The 22626-nt window shown below is 38.7% G+C and overlaps 2 protein-coding genes across 4 annotated transcripts in view; one reads left to right on the top strand and one right to left on the bottom strand.

Moving 5' to 3' along the window:
- NSRP1 (nuclear speckle splicing regulatory protein 1) overlaps window positions 1-2770 on the top strand; it is a 68531-nt gene extending 65761 nt beyond the window's left edge. For all 3 annotated transcript variants that reach the window (XM_043585559.1, XM_043585560.1, XM_043585561.1), the window contains one exon: window positions 1199-2770. In XM_043585559.1, the coding sequence (XP_043441494.1) occupies window positions 1199-2252 (1054 nt within the window). In that variant the 3' untranslated portion in view covers window positions 2253-2770. The remainder of the gene's footprint in view (window positions 1-1198) is intronic.
- Window positions 2771-15795: 13025 nt separating this feature from the next.
- SLC6A4 (solute carrier family 6 member 4) overlaps window positions 15796-22626 on the bottom strand; it is a 46454-nt gene continuing 39623 nt past the window's right edge. The window contains exons 14-15 of the mRNA XM_043585550.1: window positions 21794-21961; window positions 15796-18086 (exon numbers count right to left, since the gene is read on the bottom strand). Of these exons, the coding sequence (XP_043441485.1) occupies window positions 18012-18086; window positions 21794-21961 (243 nt within the window). The 3' untranslated portion in view covers window positions 15796-18011. The remainder of the gene's footprint in view (window positions 18087-21793; window positions 21962-22626) is intronic.

Here is a 22626-nt window from a genome sequence, read left to right as displayed (position 1 = left end):
GTACATATTTCCATTAGCACCGGTATAAAAAGAAAGTATTGGAGGGTTTTTAAAATAAAATTATAAAGTACTGTAGGAATGGTTAAATGACTCTCATAAGTATATAGCTGAAGGTAAAAGAGAGAATTTGTCCTAAGCTTGTATCTGAGTAAATGGTTTTTGGAACAGAGACATTCAGATTAGAGGATCTGTGTCTGTGTTGCTGGGAAAAGGAGAGAGGCAGGAGAATGGAAGTAAAGGTGAAGAGAAGGAATTAGATTTATACTTCCACCCCTACCTCCTTTGCTGCCAACTGCTAGGTTTGATTACAAAATTGATGAAAATTATGAGTCTAAGAAAGTATATTTGAAGAGAGATTTTGAATGGAGAATTAGAATTTCTGTTAGAGTTTCATCTGGAACAGTTGTGAGGCCAGCCATGAAACTCCATAATGTCATTTAATATTGTACTTTTCTCAGAGTCTAATGATAGAATTCCTGTTAATCCTTTAGAAGATAGTTCTGCTGCCAATTCCCAAAGAACCACTGTTGTTCTATTAGTATAATTATTAAGTGATTAGTAAGAATGAATGTGTGAGTAATGTAGATAAATTAACCACATTTATCAGCTGGGAAAATGTAGGTGATATGAACAATTTTTAGTGTTATTGGTTGTAATCAAGCAGATTCATATATTCCCATTTTGTTGCTATAGGTGCCAAGGGAGAGGTGCTCATGCCTTTTTAATCATAAGACAAATTATTTAGTGATACTTAAGAATTAGATTTTGCCAGCATTTTGCTATAAAAAAAATTATCTTCATCTATTCCCAGGACTATTATTAAATTTTTTAAAAAGAGAAAAATCCAACAAAGAGCTGTAACTTGAACTTCATATTATGAAAATAGTGCTTAGATACAGAATATATCTTACTTTTCCCAATTATTGGCATGCTTAACAAAAACAAAAACCTTGTACAGACTCCTGTCTGAAGGTTCTAGTGGTCCAATACAGCAATCTAATTTTCTCTATTTCACTTCTACCTTTTTCTGAAAATATCCTGAATGGTTAGAAAATACTAGCTTACAATATTCATAAGGTAAATAGCACCTTTTTCACATTTAGTAGTTAAATTTAAGTATTGAGAAAAATTATATGAACATTTCACGTGCTTACTACAATTGATAATGTGGCATTTTTTAAATGTTACTTTTTTTAAGGTCTGGAATAAAGGAAGAGAAATCAAGGGGTTATTCTGATGAAGTAAGTTCAGAGAACAGAATACCACATGAGAAATGCATTCTCCAAACTGTTGTGCAAGTAGAGGAAAACCCAGATGCAGATAGCGACTTTGATGCTAATAGCAGTGAGGATGATGAAATGGAAGAAAATAAAAAAGCAAACGCAAGAAGGGAGAGGGTCACAGAGACCTCCAAGAGTGACTCTAAACATCAGAGGAATCAAATCCACTCACGGTCTTCTAGTGAAGAAAGAGAGCATGGTACCAAATGCCACACAAAAAGGTCCAAGTCAAGAGTTCATGAGAAAAGGGAAGATCAGCACCAAGAGAGACAATCCAGGGATCATGAGAACTATTACAATGACCGTGATTACCGAAAAGAAAAGAAGGATTCCCACAGGCACCGAGAAGCCAGCCATAGAGATTCCCACTGGAAGAGGCATGAACAAGAAGATAAACTGAGGGGAAGAGACCAAAGAGAAAGAAATGACAGAGATTGGAAAAGGGAGAAAGACAGGGAGAAATATTCCCCAAGAGAACAAGAAAGAGAGAGACAACGAAATAATCATGATCGATACAGTGAGAAAGGAGGAGAGAAGGAAGAGAAAAGCAAAGAAGAGCATGTGAAACCAAGGAAAGAAAGATATGAAAACAGTGATAAGTACAGACATAGAGAACAACGAGAAATAAGTATTCAGTCTTCAGAAAGAAACCGAGAGAAAAAAGAAAGCAGCCCAAATTCTAGGGCAAAGGATAGGTTTCTTGACCAGGAAAAATCCAATAAAATGAGAAACATGGACAAAGAAAGAAACCCAGAGAAACCCTCCAGTTCTGAAACATCAGTAGGAGCAAAACATAGACTCACAGAGGAATACCAAGAGATGGGCAAAGAACAAGAGGGACCACATGAAGTGGGGAACAAGTTTGCAAAGCGAAATAATGAAGAAACTGTAATGTCGGCTAGAGATAGGTACCTGGCCAGGCAGATGGCACGGGTTAATGCAAAGACATATATTGAGAAAGAAGATGATTGATAACTGCCCCAGTAGAAAGACCTGTGGAGGCATAGAAAATGAAAACTCCTGAAACATGCTGTGTGAAAGCATAAACGAGTGTGTTAACAGTGGTTGGGAGGGTATTTTTTAATATATTTTCAAAATTCATTATTGGCTTAAGTAAAAATAAGTCCTTTTGTCTTGAATGTTTGAATTGATACGTATTTTATTATCATTACCACATTCTTGGTTGGTGGTAAATCCCTGTACAGGTTCTTAATGAGGAAAATTGTCTGCACTCTAACCATTAAAAAATAACTCCTCAAACAACTCTCCTAATAATGTTGGCTTTGTTGCAGGAGGTGTTAGTTTTATAAATAGTGTATTCTAGATAAAAAATATGTGGATTTGTGGATTTGAGTAACAGAATATTGCTATACTTTGTTTTGATATTTATGTTAATATATAAAATATAGATCATACATTGTCTGACTTTCTAGCTCACAGAATATTTGGCTTAAATGCAAATAAAAATAGTGATACGTTTGTACATTTAATTCAGTCTCATATTTTAAAAGTAATGTCATTTATGCCACGATTCCTTTTTTTAAAATTTTTTTTTTATGTTTATTTATTTATTTTTTTGGAGAGAGACAGAGACAGAGTGTGAGCTGGGGAGGAGCAGAGAGAGAAGGAGACACAGAATCTGAAGCAGCCTCCAGGCTCTGAGTGGTCAGCACAGAGCCAGCCATGGGACTCAAACCCACAAACCCATGACCTGAGCCAAAGTTGTACACTTCACTGACTTAGCCACCCAAGTGCCCCACCTCTTTGTTTTCTTATTTAAAAATCACTTTAATTCTGAAACCTTAGCAAGGTAGTAAATTGGTTATTTCAGTCAGTTTTAGCTGAGGTGAAAAGATGGAGACATTTAGCCTAAATGAGGTTAAAGATCCAGGTAGCCTATGTATGACTCTGACTTCTTTTATATACTCCAATAAAGAAACAGCATTTGAAATTAAATAATTCATTCATGGGTAAAAAGTGAATGACATGGAGAAAGTAGTTCTAACAGAAAGTAGTTTATATCTCTCATACTTCATCATGAAGTTACGTTGTCTTATTTTCAGAAGGATAAACTTAGTTTAATAATATTGACTTTTAGGGGCGCCTGGGTGGCTCAGCCAGTTAAGCGTCTGGAACTCTGGGGTGCCTGCCTGGATGGCTCATTTGGTTAAGCATCTAACTTCGGCTCAGGTCATGATCACAGTTCGTGGGTTCAAGCCTCGCGTCAGGCCATGTGCAGACAGCTCAGAGCCTGGAGCCTGCTTCAGATTCTGTATCTCCCTCTCTCTCTGCCCCTCCCCTGATCATGATCTGTCTGTCTGTCTCTCTGTCTCTCTCTCAAAAATAAATAAACATTTAAAAAAATTTTTAAAAAAAGCATCTGACTCGACTTCGGCTTGGGTCATGATCTCACAGTTCGTGAGTTTGAGGCCCGCATCAGGCTCTGTGCTGGCAGCATGGAGCCTGCTTGAGATTCTGTCTCCCTCTCTCTCTGCCTTTCCCCAGCTTGCTCTCTATCTCTCTCTCTAATTAAATAAAAATAAACTTAATAATATTGACTTTTAGAAAAGACATTATATATTTAGGATCAAATTTAGCATTCATAAGTAATTTTTATTATACCTTTAAAGCCAGAAACGGAAAGTAAGAAATCTAATGCCATTGTCTCTTGATGGACACATTAAATGTCAGTTGCATCCTAATACTTTAACATAGATCAGTGACAGTGACAAACACTTAAGAGCACTGGCTACATGTACACAGAGGGAGTCGTGTAATGTAACTGAAAAAGTTCAGGTGAGATGATGGAAGACCATGAGTGGTAGGCTAAAAATCTTCCCCTTCAGTTGGGAATGTGGTTTCTTTGCTGGAGTTACTAGTGCCATATAGTGCAAAGATTTATTTGACCATAGTATGCAAGATACAGTCAAGGAGGGAGAGACTGGAGTCAGATTTGATAAGAAATTTGATTTCCCTCCCCCAGTAGTTCAGAAATTTTCACAAAGCAGCTTGGATGCTTTGGATAGGAAAAACAATATAGTACCTTTATTAACAAAGTTTCGACATAACTCAGGAACAAACTACAAATTAAGGTGGTTTTTTTTTCTTTTCTATCTCCTCCAAATATATAGATGTTTTTGCCTCTCTTGCATTCATTTTACCCTTTTCTAGGACCAGTGCCTTGGTTTTCTTTCAGGAAAAGTACCCCTTCACTACTTAGTCCATTGGTTCAAATGGGGTTGAATAGGCTCCAGGAAAGGTTTGCGACTTAACCTAGGTCAATTCTGACACTGTCAGACTTAAAGAGATAAAAGTTTTCCGCTACCATTGCTGACTTCAAAGATGAGGTAAGTCCAGAGTTGCATGGGAAAATGACTGCCTCAGTGCTCGACAGAATAAAGCTCACACAAAGAGCAGAAATGAGGGGAGAGAGGGACAAACACCTGATGATTGCTTTTGTCTCTCTGGCTCTCCTGGGCATATATTTTTTAGATATTTAAACCAATACTTTTCCTGTCTTTTACTTAAGACAGTTTCAATTGGATTTCTGCCACTATAGTCAGAAAAGCCCTATTTGATAGAAGGTTCTACCTATGATGTCTATGCCAGAAGTTACTGGGATATTTTTAATAAACTTTAAAAAATTATAGCATAATAAGCATTTTTAAATAGTGCATATATCTTGAGTATGTAGTTTAGTGGATTTACCCAGAGTGAACACATCCAGTGTGAAAACATTACCTGACCCACAAGAAGTTCTCTTCACACCCCTTCCTGACCTCCTTACTACCCCTTCCCCCTTTGACTTTCAACTCCACAAATTGGGTTTTTTGTTTTCTAGATTTTATAGTATTTATTCATTCTATTAAATGAATAAACATTATTTCCTGAATGGGATTATTACAAATAATACTTCCATGAGCATTCTGGTACTTGTCTTCTAGTGTGTGCATATATGTTTTGGTGGGGGTGGAGGGGATATTCCTAGGGATGGAATTGCTGATCCATAGGTTATACATGTGTTCAGCTTTAATAGATACTGTCAGTCAGTTATCCAAAACTACTCTAGCAATTTGTGAGGGTTCCAGTTGCTCCATCTTCTTGCTTAAGCTTGGTAATTGTTTCTGTTTTGTCTTTTGAGTTTAGTCATTCTGTTGGGTATGATGATCTCTCATGGTTTCGTGGTTCCCTACAGGCTGTCATATAGTTACTAGCATTAGAATATTTCCCTTTTGAAGAATATGTTTCTTTTGCCTATCTTAGAGGGGCTGGGGATGGGGGGTGGGGGATAGTCTCTGCCTTGTTTTCATGACCTAAATGATTCTTTATATATTCTGGGTAGGAGTTGTCTTTTGTCTTTGTAAGCAACCTCTCTTCCTCAATGGCTTGCCTTTTCCCTCTCACTCATAATGGTATCTTTTAATGAACAGAGGTCTTGCATTGTTATAAAGTTAAACAATCAAAAGTTAAATAAAATTTAAAGTTCACTTCCTCACTTGCACTAGACATTTGAAGTGCTCAACAGCCACGTATCTAGCAGCTACCATATAGGAAAGTGCAGATTTATAGAACACTTCTGTTGCAGAAAGTTCTGGACAACACTCTTCTAGAAGCATTATTGTTTACTTTTCACAATTAGATTTACCATGCATCTGGAATGAAATTTTTATATGTAGTATAATATGGAGATGAAGATTTATTGTTTCCCATCTGGGCATCAAATAGGACTCATCAGTGAATGAAAACTTTGTTCAAAGTAAAACCATAATGAATACCATTGAACATCCACCAGGAATGGCAAAAATGTTTAGACACACTACCAAGTGTTGGTGAGGATGTGGAGCCAAGGTAAGTCATGTATGCTACCAGTGGCAGATGACTGGTACAACAATTTAGTTTTACCTAGGAATATTGATGCTGCACCTTATCTATAACTTGTGTTCTTCCACAGATGAACCAGGAATTTTCATAATAGTGTTTTTCATCAAGCTGGAAACAGCCTCAAATGTCTATCAGTAGTAAGTGAATCTGGTATGTATATATACACAATACAGTGAAAACACTAGAGCTATAGGATGAATATAGTGTGAATATATACAATTACGATGAATTTCAGAGTATTGTAAGTAACAAAAAGTAATTATCATAGTTTAAAAAAAAAAAACAAAATAGCGGCTCCTGGGTGGCTCAGTTGGTTAAGTCTTAGACTTCAGCTGAGGTCATAATCTCACAGTTTGTGAGTTTGAGCACCATTTCAGGCTCTGCTGACAGTGTGGAGCCTGCTTCGGATCCTCTGTGTCCCTCTGTCTCTCTGTCCCTCCCCAGCTTGCATGCACATGTTCTTTCTCTCTCTCTTTCAAAAATAAACATTTAAAAAAATTAAAAACAAAACAAGCAAGGCATGCCAAGGTGGCTCAGTTAGTGTCCAACTCTTGGTTTCAGCTCAGGTCACGATCTCACAGTTTGTGAGCTTGCAGAACCCGCATCAGGTTCTGCACTGACAGCTCGGTATGCTTAGGATTGTCTCTCTCTTTCTTTCTGCCCCTCCCCCACTTGCTCTCTTTCTGTCAAAAAATAAACTTTAAAAAATTAAAAAAAAAAAAGATACTGTATAGAGATACTTGGGTAGGTAATAAAACTAAGAAAAAACAAGGAAATGATGGTTAAAGTCAAGATTTGTGATACAGGAGGGGTACACATGGGGCTTCTAGATATTGGCAATATTTCATTTCTTGATGTGGATGGTTGTTACTTGGCTGTTTGCTCTATTCTTTCAATTGTAAATATGTTTTATATATTCTGTATGCATAATACATCTCACAGTAAACACTTTTGTAAAAAATTTCTAATATATGAATCAGAGGAACTATTGGCCATCCTGGTTAATCTTAGTCATTTTTACAGGAAGAGTCTATATAGATGTTGCTTAATCGAATGGCTTATGCACAGGGCTGCAGTATTTGATAATGTATTATTCGGGCTAGTATGAATAAGAGATTCATTAAATTTTTTACTAGATATGTTCTTTTAAATATGTAAGTTCCAAAACAGTATACTTAAATTTTGTGAATTGATGAATAGCTGTTCCTCAAACTCAATTTTTTTCTCAATTTTTTTTTAAATTTGTTTTTATATTTATTTACTTTTGAGAAACAAAGTGAGACAAAGCGTGAGCAGGGGAGGGGCAGAGAGAGAGGGAGACACAGAATCTAAAGCAGGCTCCAGGCTCTGAGCAAGAGGTCAGCACAGAGCCTGATGCGGGGCTTGAACCCACGAACTGTGAGATCATGACCTGAGCCAAAAGTCAGATGCTCAACCAACTGAGCCACCCAGGCGCCTCTCTCAATTTTTAACAATACATAAATAACTCAAGATGTTTTCATTTTCCTTCTCCCTCCTCCTGTTTACTCTTACTCCAATCATACCAAATACATAGTACTGTTTCATGGTAACTATGCCTTCTCACAGACTTGTTGCTTTGCCTAGAATGCTACTTATATTTCTACATATTTTTATTTATTTAAAAAAATTTTTTTAACATTTATGTTTGAGAGAGACAGAGCACAAGCAGTGGAGGGGCAGAGAGAGAGGGAGATACAGAATCCAAAGCAGGCTACAGGTTCCGACCACAGCCTGATGCAGGGCTCAAAACCATGAACTGTGAGATCATGACCTGAGCTGAAGTCTGATGCTTAACCGACTGAGCCACCCAGGAGCCCCACTACATAACTTTTTTTTTTTAATTAAAAAAAAAATTTTTTTTTTAACGTTTATTTATTTTTGAGACACCATGAACAGGGGAGGGGCAGAGAGAGGGAGACACAGAATCTGAAACAGGCTCCAGGCTCTGAGCAGTCAGCACAGAGCCCGACGCGAAGCTCGAACTCACGGACCGTGAGATCATGACCTGAGCCGAAGTCGAACGCTTAACCGACCGAGCCACCCAGGCGCCCCCATAACTTCTTTTTAAAACTAACCTGAGGTGGCATTGCCTCCAGAAAGCCTCTCTTAATACCCCTCATCACTTCAACAACACCTTTGTTTCCTTCACGTGCTGATGATAGGATGTTAGTTGTCTGAGGACAAAGATCTAAACTCAACTTTATATGCCTAGTGCCTACTATAATGCAAAGTTTTTGTTTCATATACCTTAAGCATTTCTTAAAATCAGAATTTTAAAACTGGAATGACCTAACATCTAACATAACCCCTGCAATTTAAAATGTCTGTAAGGCACAGGGCACCTGAGTGGCTCAGTCATTTGAGCATCTGACTCTTGATTTCAGCTTAGGTCATGATCTCAGTCTGTGAGTTCGAGCCCTACTTCGGGCACTGCTTGGGATTCCCTCTCCCTCTCTCCCTCTGCCCTTCTGGAGCATGTGTGCACTCTTCCCTGCCCCCCCCCCCCCCCCCCCCTGCCGCCACCACTGCCCTTCCTGTGTACTCTCTCTCTCAAAATAAATAAACTTAAGAAAACTTTTTTTTTTTTTTAATGTCTTTAAGGCATCATGTTTAAGAGCTGAGACTTGGAGGTCTAGGGTCTACCATTTATTAGCTGCATAACCTTGGACAAGTTTAAGTTCTCTAAGCTTCAGTCTCTTCATTTGTAAAATGGGGATAATAAAAGTGTGTCTTTCTTAAGACTGATATAAAGATTATTTGAAACAGTGCATATAATGCTGTGCCTGATATTAGTAAGCACACAGTAAATATTCATAATCAGTTATGTTATGACAACCCATGAGGAGTTGGGGCCAGTGAAGTTGAGTGACTTATATAAGGTTACTTAGTTTGGTGGTTGCTGAGAAGAACTTGAGCCCTGTCTCCTCAATCCTATCTGGTTCTTTCCACCAGTGCAGGAAAGTTTTTTGCTTTTGGCAAAATATATGACACCTGTCATACTTATGATGAAGGGAAAATAGGCCAGATGAATGACATGAAATATGATATGTTTTCATGCATCTAGCAAATTGAGGCCTTTTGCCAGATGTACTAGATTCTTGTTCATTGTGTTAAGATAAAGTCTAAAAGAAGAAATAAGGAATAATTAACAGGAAAGGTTGTGGGTTGGGAAAAAGTTTAGAAATATACTTTATCACTGAAGTGTCTCCCGTGGAAGATGCTTTCTTTTTCCAAGCCCTGACCATCCCATTATACTGCTAATCCCTTTCCTCACTTTGTCACTTAAGAAAATATGATGGCTTTCTTAGGCTATAATTTTAACTATTAATGCAAATTGATACTCTCCCCTTTGATCATCCCTTCCCTAACTAGTCAATCCATTAAGTGGTACTCTGAAAGGTAAAAGCTCTCATGGCCCAGAGCTGGGGGTCACTCCAACACAGCGAAGAAAAGAACTATGTAGGAGTGGCCTACACTTTGTGTCAGACCAAATGAGGATGAGGGGTAATTGTGCAGAGAGGAGACCCCTGCAAGAGGTTGAGCCCAGTTATGGTAGGGAAGGTATCCACTGAGTGGGTGCCAGTGGTGACTGCCCAATAAGCGTTGTCAGCCTGAGCAAGGTGAGAAGGACATTAGTCCAGAGGACATCCCATCATGAGGTGTCAGAACTTGAATGGGATAAGGAGAGCAGCAGCAGTAGAATATTGCTCATGTTCAGGGATACTGATCAAATAAGTAAATATATTCAGGATAATGGGAGCCATTGCTTCTCATTGTCCTAGAAGGGGTTATAAATACAGAGAAAACTAGAGAGAACTTTGCAGTGTTGGGTTAGAGTTGGAAATACTGGGTGTGAACTCATAGTTTTCACAGTACAGATCAAGAAATAATTATGGATGCAAATGTGTGTGTGCACAGATATACACACATTTACACACATACTTTCATTCTGTCCAATGAGAGGACTTGGGATCAGTGACAAGCCATTAGTAGTGATCATGCCTACCCCCTAAATCTTGGTTTCTAAATACATTCTTCACTAAAAGGAACCAGGGGCTTCTTGGAGAAAAAGCTGTGGCAGGAAAAGTACAAGACGATCCTGGAACATCTTACTCCAGAAAGTAAGGAAGTGTTCTAAATGATAGGCACATGTCATAAGGATAGGAGCCAGCTTTCCAGGACTCTCACTGGCTAAATGTGGGATAATTTGAGCATCAAAATTAATGATTATAGTCCACTGAACAAAATAAGAATCCATGAAAAATAAATGAATAAATGTTAGAAGAGGAAGAGGATATTTGCACAGTCTCAGAGTTACTCGCTACAAAATATTAATTACAAAAGAAAAGAAACTTTACAGTGGAAAATCTGGTAGACCCCACCTTATTTGGGTAACTGATGTTAACATCACTAATATGAGACAGATCAAATTGTGTTTCACCTGATAGAGGAGCATCAGGTGAAGATAGAGAAGCATGAGCACCATTCCTGTGATATTTGCCAAAAATACTTAGCCTGAATCTAATCATGAGAAATCAATCATCATCAAACATCAAACTGAGGGACATTCTGCTAAATATCTGACTTATAATCTTCAGAAGTATTGAGGTCATGAAAGTCAAGGGAAGACTGGGAAACTTCCCGCCTGAAGGAAACAAAAGAGGCATGAAACTAAATGAAAACTGTGATTCTGGACTGGATCCTTTTGCTAAAAGGATGTCATTAAATGAGGCCTGAGACTAAATGGCACTAATGTATCAATGTCACTTCCCTGATTTTGATGGTTGTAATGTGGTTATGTAGGAGAATGTCCTTATTTATTGAAAATACATCCCTCATGATTTTCATTTTTGAATTTAGATCTATGTATGTAGGCTTCTATGGATGATTTTAAAAATAGCATGTGAATAACCTTTGGCCTGGAATCAGAAAGCCTAGGTGCACGTTCTGTCCTGGAACTTGTCAGCTGTGAACTTGGGCAAATTAATTCTTTGAGCCTCAGGCTCCTCATCTGCAACACTAGGGAAATAACAGCTGCCACCCAGAGCTCTGATGATCATGTGAAATGATAGATGTGAAAATACATTATAAACTAAAGTTCTGCACAAAACACAAAGAATTGTCATAATTTAGCTTTACCGAAATTTAGTATTTCTAATTGTAGGTAGTTTCGATACTAAATATTTGCAAATGACATGCAGTAGTGTTTGGGAATTGTATAAATGTTTTGTACAGTTAAGACTGAGATTAAAAAAAAATTTTTTTCATGTTTATTTTTGGGAGAGAGAGAGAGAGTGTGTGTGTGTGTGTGTGTGTGTGTGTGTGTGTGTGTGAGAGAGAGCAAGGGAGGGGCAGAGAGAGAGAGGGAGACACAGAATCTGAAGCAGACTCCAGGCTCTGAGCTGTCAGCACAGAGCCCAATGTGGGCTCGAACTTACAAACCACAAGATCAAGACCTGAGCTGAAGTCAGATGCTCAACCAGCTGAGCCACCCAGATGCCCAAGATTAAGATTTTTTTTTTTTATGTGTATTTTTGAGAGACAGAGCAAAAGCACGGGGAGGGGCAGAGAGAGAGGGAGACAGAAGATCCAAAATCAGACTCTGTGCTGATAGCAGAGAGCCCAACATGGGGGCTCAAACTCACAAGCCTCAAGACCATGACCTGAACCAAAGTCAGATGCTTAACTGAGTCATGCAGGCACCCTAAGATTAAGATTTTTATCTTAACCTTAAAAGTTTGTAAGTTTTGTTTCTATTGTGAGACAAAACAAATCTATATATCATAATGTGAAAAGTTATTACAGTTGACAGTTCACAACATAATGCATTTGCTGACCTCTCACATTTAACTTGGACCATTTACAACTAAACTGCATAAATGAATACAGGGGCATGCTATGAATCTTTAAGAGGAGACTACTTTTATACAAATAAAATGTAGTTTAGTTCTGGGGTTCCTGGCTGGCTCAATTGGAAGAGCATGTGACTTGATCTCGGGGTTGTGAGTTTGAGCCCTACATTGGGTATAGAGATTACTTAAATAAAACTTAAAAAAAAATAGTTCTGCCACTAAAGTTTTAAAATAATTATGTTTCATGTAAAAAAGAACAGTGAGAAATTTCATATTACCACTGTTGACAGAAGTGAGGAAGAAATTTACTTAATTGTAATATTTATTTATTTATCTTTGAGAGAGAGAAAGGCAGTGAGTGAGCAGGGAAGGGGCAGAGAGAGAGGATCCCAAGCAACCTCTGTGCTGTCAGCGCAGAGTCCAATGTGGGGCTCGATCTCACAAACTGAGATCATGACCTGAGCTGAAATCAAGAATCACATACTTAACTGACTGAGCCACCCAGGTGCTCCAAAATTTGCTTAATTTTTGCTGTAGGTAATGTGGGAGGTGAAGTAAAGATGAGGGGGAAGAAATACCATTTGTATATAACTCAACCATAATCTAGAATTTGAAACACCTCGCTGATATGTCCAACACACAAAGTATCCTGAAATTTTGTTTGTGAATTAAATCATATTTACACTTGATCTTAGCCAAAGGCCGAGAAGCAATAATCAAATCATATTTTAAATAACATTGGAGAAATAACTAAATTCTTAAGTCCCTAATTTTATCTTTTAAAATATGCATTTTCCATATATCAGCTTTTCTTAAAATAAGGTGTACCTGTAGATTAGAGTTTGAATAAGAATAATGTTTCTTTTTCAAATACTTTTTTCTTTTAAAGATTTTATTCTTGGGGTATCTGGGTGGCTCAGTCAGTTAGATGTCCAGCTTTGGCTCAGGTCATGATCTCATGGTTCGTGAGTTTGAGCCACCGCATCGGGCTCTCTGCTGTCAGCAGCACAGGGCCCGCTTTGGATTCTCTGTCCTCCTTTCTGCCCCTCCCCAATGTGCAGTCTCTCTCTCTCTCTCAAAAAACAAAACAAAACAAAACAAAACATTTAAAAAATGATTTTATTTTTAAGTAATCTCTACACATACCGTGGGACTCAAACTCACAACCCTGAGATCAAGAGTCTCATGCTCTACTGATTGACCCAGATAGGCACTCCCAAAATGACATTTTTTTACAAAAGAAAAAAAAAAAACCCCAGAAATGCTGTTATTTGCTTATAGTATTTTAGGTATTTTAGCATAAAGGTGAGATAACTTTTCCTCCCCAAATATTTGTTGTTTGGGCTGTCACTGGTTACTAACTCTTAGAAATAAATTACTATAATTGGAGTCTTCAATTTTAGAATTGAAGGACTGCTATAATCTATTCTTTCCCATAAATGATAAGATTTAGCAGACATTAAAACTTTTTTCTGATGAGGTATTCAAACAAATACAGAGTTTCCAAATTGGAGTTGGCCAGTGAAGACAATCTATTGTGATGGCGTGAAACAAAACAAAACAAAACAAAACAAAACAAAACAAAACACTAAAGACGAACTTGCACTGGTGTTAGAGTAATTTGGCATGGATATTGTGATGTGTAGGTAAGAGAAACACCATCTGAAATTCCAACTGAAATATATTGTGAATTATTGTTTTTTAAAGTCTTCTCTTGAAAAGGTGAGTTGTTTTGAAACACCTAATTTAGAAATACTAAGTAGATCCCAGTTATATGAATCCAAAGGAGAGACAATATTTAAGATTCCATCCTAAAACGTTTATCTTTTCCATTGTGGTAAATGCCCACTAAAACAACTGAGAGGAGTATTGTTTCATTCTAGCAGAGGAAATAACCTCACCTTCATTTAGAAACTTCCAGACCCGGGGCACCTGGGTGGCTCAATCGGTTAAGTGTCCAACTTTGGCTCAGGTCATGATCTCACAGTTTGTGAGGCTGACCCCTGCATCGGGGCTCTGTGCTGATGGCTCGGAGCCTGGAGGCTGCTTTGGATTCTGTCTCCCTCTCTCTCTGCCTCTCCCCTGCTCATACTCTGTCTCTCAAGAATAAATAAAACATTTTTAAAAATTTAATAAAAAAAGAAACTTCCAGAGCCCAAAAATAGCAGAGAAATTAGGTAGATCACCAGGTTTGCTCTGCCTTTACTGTGGTTACCTAAACCTTAAAATATTGTTGTCATTAAAATTTAGAGAAAGGTAAGCAATGAAGGGAAAGTAAGAAAAGAAAAAGTTAAGAGATTTGAAATACTCCATTCATGGAACTAATCATGACAAATTTTAATAAAGATCATTTACTTATCTCTGATACTGGGAAAAAAAAGTCAAAAACTAAAATATTTCATATGAACCAGAACAGCTTTCTACAGTATAGGGATATTCTCTGTTGTAATGTTTCTTTTTCCCACACTTGGATTTATAAATTTCATTTGCTAGCATCCTTCTCAAATAAGCACTTTATAAGCTCAACTTTTTAGTTAAGAGCCTTTTGTGTAACTCACCTTGTGTTTTATTATTTTTTTTAATGTTTATTATTGAAGAGATTGTGCACATGCACAGGAGAGAGGCAGAGAGAGAGGGAGACCAAGGATCTGAAGGGAGTTTTGCGCTGACAGCAGAGAGCCCCATGCAGGGCTTGAACTCACGAACCATGCGATCATGACCTGAGCTGAAGTCAGATGTTTAGCTCACTGAGCCACTCAGGTGCCCCTCACCTTGTGTGAGTTCCATGATGACTTTAAACTATATATCTCTTCCCACTTAGCATAAGACTATTTTGCTTTTATTGCATTACTTATGGGATAACAGGTTGCAACATAGTCTCTCTGAGGAAACTACTGCTTTTCTTCCCCACCCTTCCCTAACCAAAAAAAAAAAAAAAAAAAGGAAAAAAGGGATGGTGGAAAATGTCCTCTGGTTACTGCTGTTTAATGAAGACAACCATTCTGAACAATTCTGGTGTCTTAAGCATCAGTTGTTGATTTATGAGTAAAGAGACTTGCTAAGGAACCAGGCTTCAATTGTATGATTTTGTAGCTAAGCACTAAGATATGTGTAAGAACACCACAGTGAAGCCATTGCATTCCATAGTTTTAAGCTTTGCTTTGACAGTGAACCCCAAATCAATTATACAACAAGTAGAACATATCAGGTCACTCTTTCCTACTTAACAGGGAGAATATGATCCTAATTCTAGGAGAATAATCTCCCTTTTAAGGCTTGGGGGGTGGGGTGGATAAGTTAAATGGAAATTCATATTTAAGCTTAAATTTTGAGATTAGTGTCATCAAATTAACAAGCCTAGTAAAAAGGATGGCGAGGAGTGATTCATCTCACCAAAGAACTTCTTTTGCCTTATTTTGAGATTTCATTATTTGATTCGATTTTCACGATTTGATTTTGGAGCTATTATATAGACTTTGTGCTTGTCAGGTTCTTGCATCCATCTCCAGATGGGGCAGCCAGGGCAATAAATTTAGGTTAAAAGTCATATGCAGTCTGCACAACAAATGGAACAAATTTTAAATGGGTTGTTAAGTTTTCTGGAAGAGTGATGAATTCTTTGGCTTCATTACTTATCAATATAGGAAACAACTTTAATCAGTTGAATTGCCTCCATGCCTTTGTCTTGTGTCTTGCCTATTTCTTGGGTATTTCTTACTAATAAAATCACAGCAAAAAAAAAAAAAAATTAACATCAGTACTTAACTTTACAATTCAATTCCATTTTTATTTTTACTTTTATGTAAATACTACATTAAATGTAAAAGATCTTTAAAAGATTGTTTTAAAGTCCATCTCCCTACTTCTACGTTTTCCTTTAAAAAAAATCCATAGTAGTGCTGATAAATAGGGATCAAGGAAATGCAAACTATGCAGAACAGAGGTTTGTTTTTTTTTTTTTTTTTTTAAGTCCAGTGAAGTCTGACAACATTTCAAAATGCCTATATAATTCCCTCAATACTTAGCTTGGCCAACTCTAATTCTGTTTGAAAAAGTGCTTTTTAAAAAATAATATCTTTGAAGCATGTATAAGTGTGTGTGGGATGGAAAGAATCCATATCTGAATATCTTTATAAAGTAGTTCTTAAAATTTGCAAAGCTATTTACCACTGAATACGCTGCCACTTATACAATCCCTCTCCTTTCAGCTTGAAAGAAAGCAAAGAAAATGGAAATACGGTAGCATGAAGGAAGGAAAGAGTGAAGATAATGAAGGTAGGTCAGTGAGGGACATTTTTTAATCCCTCTTCTCTTTTCCTCTAATATTTCGGGAAACTTCTCAGCAGCTCACATCTATAAGGAAAATATCCCGCTGAGAAAGGCAAAGAATCAGAAATAGAAGGATGTAGGGGGAACACAGGAAGATGGCTGGGGCAGAGATTGTTGGGGAAAGGAAGCCAAGAGAGGAAGATCTATAATTGGATAAAACCAGGCCTCTGCTATATGGGTCTTCTTTCTATAAGGTTAGAATCAAATTTGATTTATATAGAGGAGTGAAGTGATATGGGGCTAGATGAGTGAGTCCTTTTATCGTTGACTAGGCTTTATTCCCTTTAAGGTTTTGATGAGGAAATCTTATACAAGGTGAATTTGCTTCTTTACACATCTGAGAGTCACAAGCCACAAAAGGTCAAGTTCACTTGATATGTATTAAAGGCTTTATGTGAAATGAAAAGCTACTCATTTAACTGACCCTTTTCCAATCAGCCTTAGTTTAGACTCAATCTTGGGAAATTATCTGGAGGACTCACAGTCCTGATTGTCACCAGGAAGGGTTGGGGGAGTTCCATTTAAGGCTAACCCAAAGTCTCCAATTACTTCTGGACTAAGGATGACCTTGGTTATAGTCAGGGTGCCAGACCTATATATCCTATAAGCAAGAATTGGACTTATCCTCTTCACAGAGCAAAGTAACCCAGTCATTTGAAACAGAGCTTAAACCAGATAGTTAACTGAGCACTGAAGATGCATTTGTCAGCATCCATCTTCAAAGCAGTTCACGGCCAAGCCACAGTCACTGATGAAATAGGCCAGATTTGCCTGTGGAATGTTATCCTGAATGTTTAGCTGGCAGAGACAGGAAGATGGCAATGAAGTGCAGCAAACGCTGAACACTGACCCATAAAGGAAGGTGTGTGGCTACAGTAGTGTCATAGGAAAAGGAGAAGGTGACAGAACATGTGTAGCAGTTATACCCTTATAATAACATACATACACATTTGAGTAGGTGGAATTTGTTAATGTAAGAAAAATTAAAGGAAATTCATATAGTTTGGAATGGGCCCAAAGTATTGGAATAGAGATAAGGATACACTGAAACAACAGTATACACAGACACACATGCTCACATGTATACATTATTTTTCAGTTTAGTTTCTACATCTTCCTCTCCTGACTCCACAGCAGCACACAGGTTAAAGGGTTCTAGTAGATTCCAGCTACAGAATTCTATGCTATTCAAAAAATATATGGCTAGCAAAACAGCATCCCTGTTTTCTCCTACGTGGTTTATGCATTCATGACAGTGAAACCTTTAGAAGCAAATGGATGTCAGATACCAATGATAATAACAAGAAATGATACATGAGACTTTTACAAACTTGATTCTAAACCTAATCCTAACTGACTAGATGGTGGTTTTCATCACCTCCATACACACCCTCGCACATCCAAAATAGTCCAGTTCAGCTGTGTCACAGAGCTAATGTAATATGTCGGGGAGATTTCACAGAAAGAAGTAGCTGGAGGCCATTACAGTCTGGGCACCATAGTCTTTGGGGCTGTCTCTCCATGAAGAAGGCCCTTCCATTGTCAGGCTTAGCTGGAAACTCTGACTCAGAGGGGAGAAGGCGAGGCATGACTAGTCAGAACCAGAGGAGAGGTTGTTGGGAAGCCATTTTCCTCTCATTGAAGTGTTTTATATGGCGTTCAAGTGGACGTCCCCATAGGGAATTTCTGTTGGTGTTTCAGGAGTGATACCTTTAATGATACGCTGTTGAGAAGAAAATATGATGTTATAAACATTCTTATAATTTAACAGTATTGCAAAAATATTTCAACCTTAGTATTGAAACATTTAAATAGCATGTTAATGGCATTTAATAGTAAGTTGGAATAGTCTAATTGACTTTCCTTAAGAAAGAAATTCCCAGGGCGCCTGGGTGGCTCAGTTGGTTAAGTGTCTAACTCTTGATATCAGCTCAGGTCATGATCTCATGGTTCATGAGTTGAGTCCCATGTTGGGCTCTGCGCCTGACAGTGTGGAGCCTACTTGAGATTCTGTCTCACCCTTTCTGCCCCTCTCCCACTTTCTCTCTCTTCAAAATAAATAAACATTAAATTTTTTTTTAAACAAAGGTATTCCCAATTTGCTCTCAAATATAGATAAAAATGATACATTCAGGGAGCAACTGGCTGACTTAGTCGGAAAGCATGCAACTCTTGGTCTTGGAATCTTAAGTTTGAGACCCATGTTGGGTATAGAGATTACATACATACAACTTTAAAAAATGACATATTCATGAACTATAACCGTCTGTAAACTAAGAATATCACTGTAACACTAATGGGAGAAAATAATGAGCTTTCAATAGAACCCTCCACTGGCCTATAACATGCTTTTGATGGCCTGGGTAAGGGCATCTTTTTCTCTGGACAAAGGAGGCCTGCTGTGGCCACACAGGGCCTGGGGAGCAGAGTGAGTGCTGGCCTCTGTCCCCCAGCTCCCCCACCCCTCAGCCAGGCTCCTTGTGCCCGGCATATACACCCCAGGCATGGTGCACAGTGCCAGCAGTCACTGTAATGGCTGGGCTGTTACTGATTTAATGAATCTACCTGTGAAGGAGTACTGGTTAATTCATACAAGGGTAAAAATTATCATAACTAAGTTGAAAAAGATGTGACCATTTAAGTCATTACTCCTAAAGCAAACTCATGTTGACATAGAACTCACTATGGGGAAAAGGTTGAGAGTCTTTAGCTTAGAAACAGCTGAAGTACACAGAAGCTTTAAGACAGATCTAAAATATGTTTGGGCTTGGGTATGAAATATACAGCCCACCTTTTAAAACTTAGCATCAAGGTGACATGAAGCAGCTCAGGGTTGTGAAGAAGGAAAAACAGCACCACTTCAGAGGCTTAGAAAAATCTTTACTGAGTGGCTTAGTAAAATTTTTGATGGCCAAAAGTCTGTATGTATAGGAAGTGGGCAAAATTGGATCTGAAAGTAGTTTTTGATTTATGGATTTTAGGTGAAGCTCTGCTTCTCGTCCTTTAGATTTTGGGTTGAAAAAGAATGTAGTCCCCTCTGATCTTTTTTTCTTTTTTGAGTATAGTTGATACACAATGTTACATTAGTTTCAGTCCTTCAATCTTTTTTATTCTTATTTATTTATTGAGAGAGAGAGAGAGAGAGAGAATGCACACAAGCAGGTGAGGGGCAGCAGGAGAGAGAAAGAATCTCAAGAAGGCTCCACATGGAGCCCGACAGGGGTGGGGAGCAAGGGGCTCCATCTCAGGACCATGGGATCATGACCTGAGCCCAAATCAAGAGTGGGGCACCTAAATGACTGAGCCAACCAGGCACCCCCCCCCATTCAATCTTTTTATTTCCTGGTTCTGGGAGTTCTTTAAGGAGCAGGGCCTATAGAATCCAAACAGTTCTAGCTGCACCATTAATGAAATTAATAAAATTGTGTACTTTGTGTTTCTCATGACCTTACCATTCAAGCACTGAAATCTCGCACTAGAAATCCCCTTAAAAAGGAGTTGCTCCAGTCCTCATCAGCTACCGGGACGTGTCAAGCCATAGAAAGTGAAGTTTCACAAACCATCCTTCCCCATAAACGAGTATGTAAATCATAACTGATTAAACAGAATTATGTCTTGGTAATTTGGAACTGGACACAGATAATTCTAACTACTCTTTAAAAAATTTTTTTAATTATTGTGAGAGAGAGAGTGCAAGTCGGGTAGAGAGAGAGGGAGGGAAAGAATCCCAAGCAGGCTCTGCACTGTCAGCACAGAACCCAACACGGGGCTCGAACTCACAAACAGTGAGATCATGACCTGAGCTGAGATTGAAGTCTGTTGTTTAACGAACTGAGCCATCCAGGTGCCCCAATAATTCTAACTACCCTTAAGTGGAGCTATGTTGTGCAGGGAGAGAAGGTGTATGGTGTATACTAAGGTGTTTGGTAGAATGGTGGAATGAACAGCATTGTAAAGTAGAATTTTGGCTTTTGTATTCTAGTCCCTAGCCACCCATTCTGCTGCCCTTCTGGTTGCTGATATCCCAAAATGCCAGGTCCGCTTTTTGCCATATTTTGGCAGCATTCTAGTTGCTGGACTACCATTGCTCTCAAAACCTGCCAGGCCCTGGCCTTTTACAAGATGATAGAAAACGGATCACTATTGACGTCTTCATGAATGCTTACTTATTAGGGGACATCTTCCCAGGATCTTTGTGTAGTTTACTGGAGGTTTTTACAACAATGACCTAATCTAGTTGAATGACTCCAAACTTGAGACTTCCAGGATGCAGGTGCATATGCTATCCTCCAAATTCCAGGTGAACAGGTGGTAGACTTTCCACATAAAAGTCCAACTTTTGATCTGCCTAGGGCCCTAAAGAGTTAAGAAATTTACCTTTCTCTTAGTCTTTTTTTTTTCTTAACTATACCAAAATTGCAAATGAGGCCTCCCTCCCTTATAGGTAGAATGTTATGGACCAAGGTATTTTGGTAGCATAATGAGATTATATACATGAAGACGCTTTGAAAAATATACAATCTTATACAAACTGTAAGGTTCTATGATTAAAATTAATTTTATCTTTTTTTTTAAGTAGGCTCCACCTCTACGTGGGGCTTGAACTCACAACCCTGAGATCAAGTCACAACCCTGAGATCAAGAGTCAGATGCTCTACCAACTGAGCCTCCCAGGTGTCCCTAAAATTTTAGAGCACATTATTCATTACTGTATTAATATTACTATAATGGTAAGTTGTTTTTACTCTAATGCCTTAAGCTAAAACTACTACATCCTTATTTAGTGATGATTTTCAAAATAGCACTCGTCATACTGCTGTTAGAAAAATGGCCATGGACATTTTCCACCATCATCTCGACTTAAAATTCACATACTGCTTCAGACATGACAGATCTGATGTCCATGCCCAATGGCAAGCAGAAGGCAGAGGAGTTATCTGATGAGTATAGAATGCTATACACACCTCAAGCTGTGTGCTGTGGCACATGCAAATAACCAGCTCACTCTTTTGCCACTGTATCTGAGGCTTACGGGGATGCCTTTTAAGGTGACAGAGGCAGCCGTCACAGGTCTACACCATGGTGCAGGTGAGCTTCATGTGGTGGACTCATCTCTTTCGAACAGAGCATAACAAGAAGACCCTTTTCTCCCAAAACGATTTAACTACTCTGAACACACACACTAGCACCTACCTTTTTTTTTTTTAATTTTTTTTTTCAACGTTTATTTATTTTTGTGACAGAGAGTGACAGAGCATGAACGGGGGAGGGGCAGAGAGAGAGGGAGACACAGAATCGGAAACAGGCTCCAGGCTCTGAGCCACCAGCCCAGAGCCTGACACGGGGCTCGAACTCTCGGACCGCAAGATCGTGACCTGGCTGAAGTCGGACGCTTAACTGACTGCGCCACCCAGGCGCCCCAGCACCTACCTCTTTAAATGTCCCTGGAGTGATGATCAGCCGATACGTTATATATGTGGGGATGCAGATAAAAGACGAGGTTCCTATGCAGTAACCCAGGATGATACTCCACTGAGGATAATTATATTGGAAAAGTCGTAGCTGTGGTGGGCTCATCAAAAAACTGCAAATGATGAACTAAAACAGAAATACCAAAAAACATTCAAAATCTTAACAATATCCGTGCAGACAGGGACAGTTCTGATACCATGAACACCAAACGCTAAGGCTGAGATCCTCTTGGGAAATTCCCCAGATGTGATCTATCCTGGACTGAGCTCTGACACATGGGATCCACAAATTTCTGTGCCTAAGCAGCAACAATAAAACAGGTGCTTCTATTGATTTTCCTTTCCACCCCTCACCTTAACCCTTAGAGCAGGGACACCAAGCCTCAGAAAGTTGTTTCTGGGGGAATTACAGCAACCCCTTCAGGGCAAAGGGGAAGAGACCAGCATCTACTAAGAGCGGTTTGGGGCCTGTCCTCCCAGATAGTGAAGACTAAACTGGATGACCTCTCCACGGCTCCTGCCAGTCCTAAGGCTTCATACTTCTCTGCTTTATTCTCTTTTCCTCCTTCATTTCTCAGCTGTGATTATTTTTGATCAGATGGAAGTTAGCTTTGTCCAGGAGAGATACTAAGGTTCTCAAGTCCTGTAGAGGACTTGGGCTCCGGGGTACATGTTCCTACTTTTCCCTTTTCTTGAGCTCTCTGCTTTCTGCATTGAGCACCTCAGCCTGGGGTTTCAACAAGGATGGCTTGAGGCATCTGAACAGTGGGTGCCCACCTGCCCCAGGCCCTC

The sequence above is a fragment of the Prionailurus bengalensis genome, chromosome E1 (genome assembly GCF_016509475.1).
Source record: "Prionailurus bengalensis isolate Pbe53 chromosome E1, Fcat_Pben_1.1_paternal_pri, whole genome shotgun sequence".
In the NCBI taxonomy this organism is placed as follows: domain Eukaryota; kingdom Metazoa; phylum Chordata; class Mammalia; order Carnivora; family Felidae; genus Prionailurus; species Prionailurus bengalensis.
Note: the sequence above shows the minus strand (reverse complement) of the source record. Positions and strands in the feature narration are given on the sequence as shown.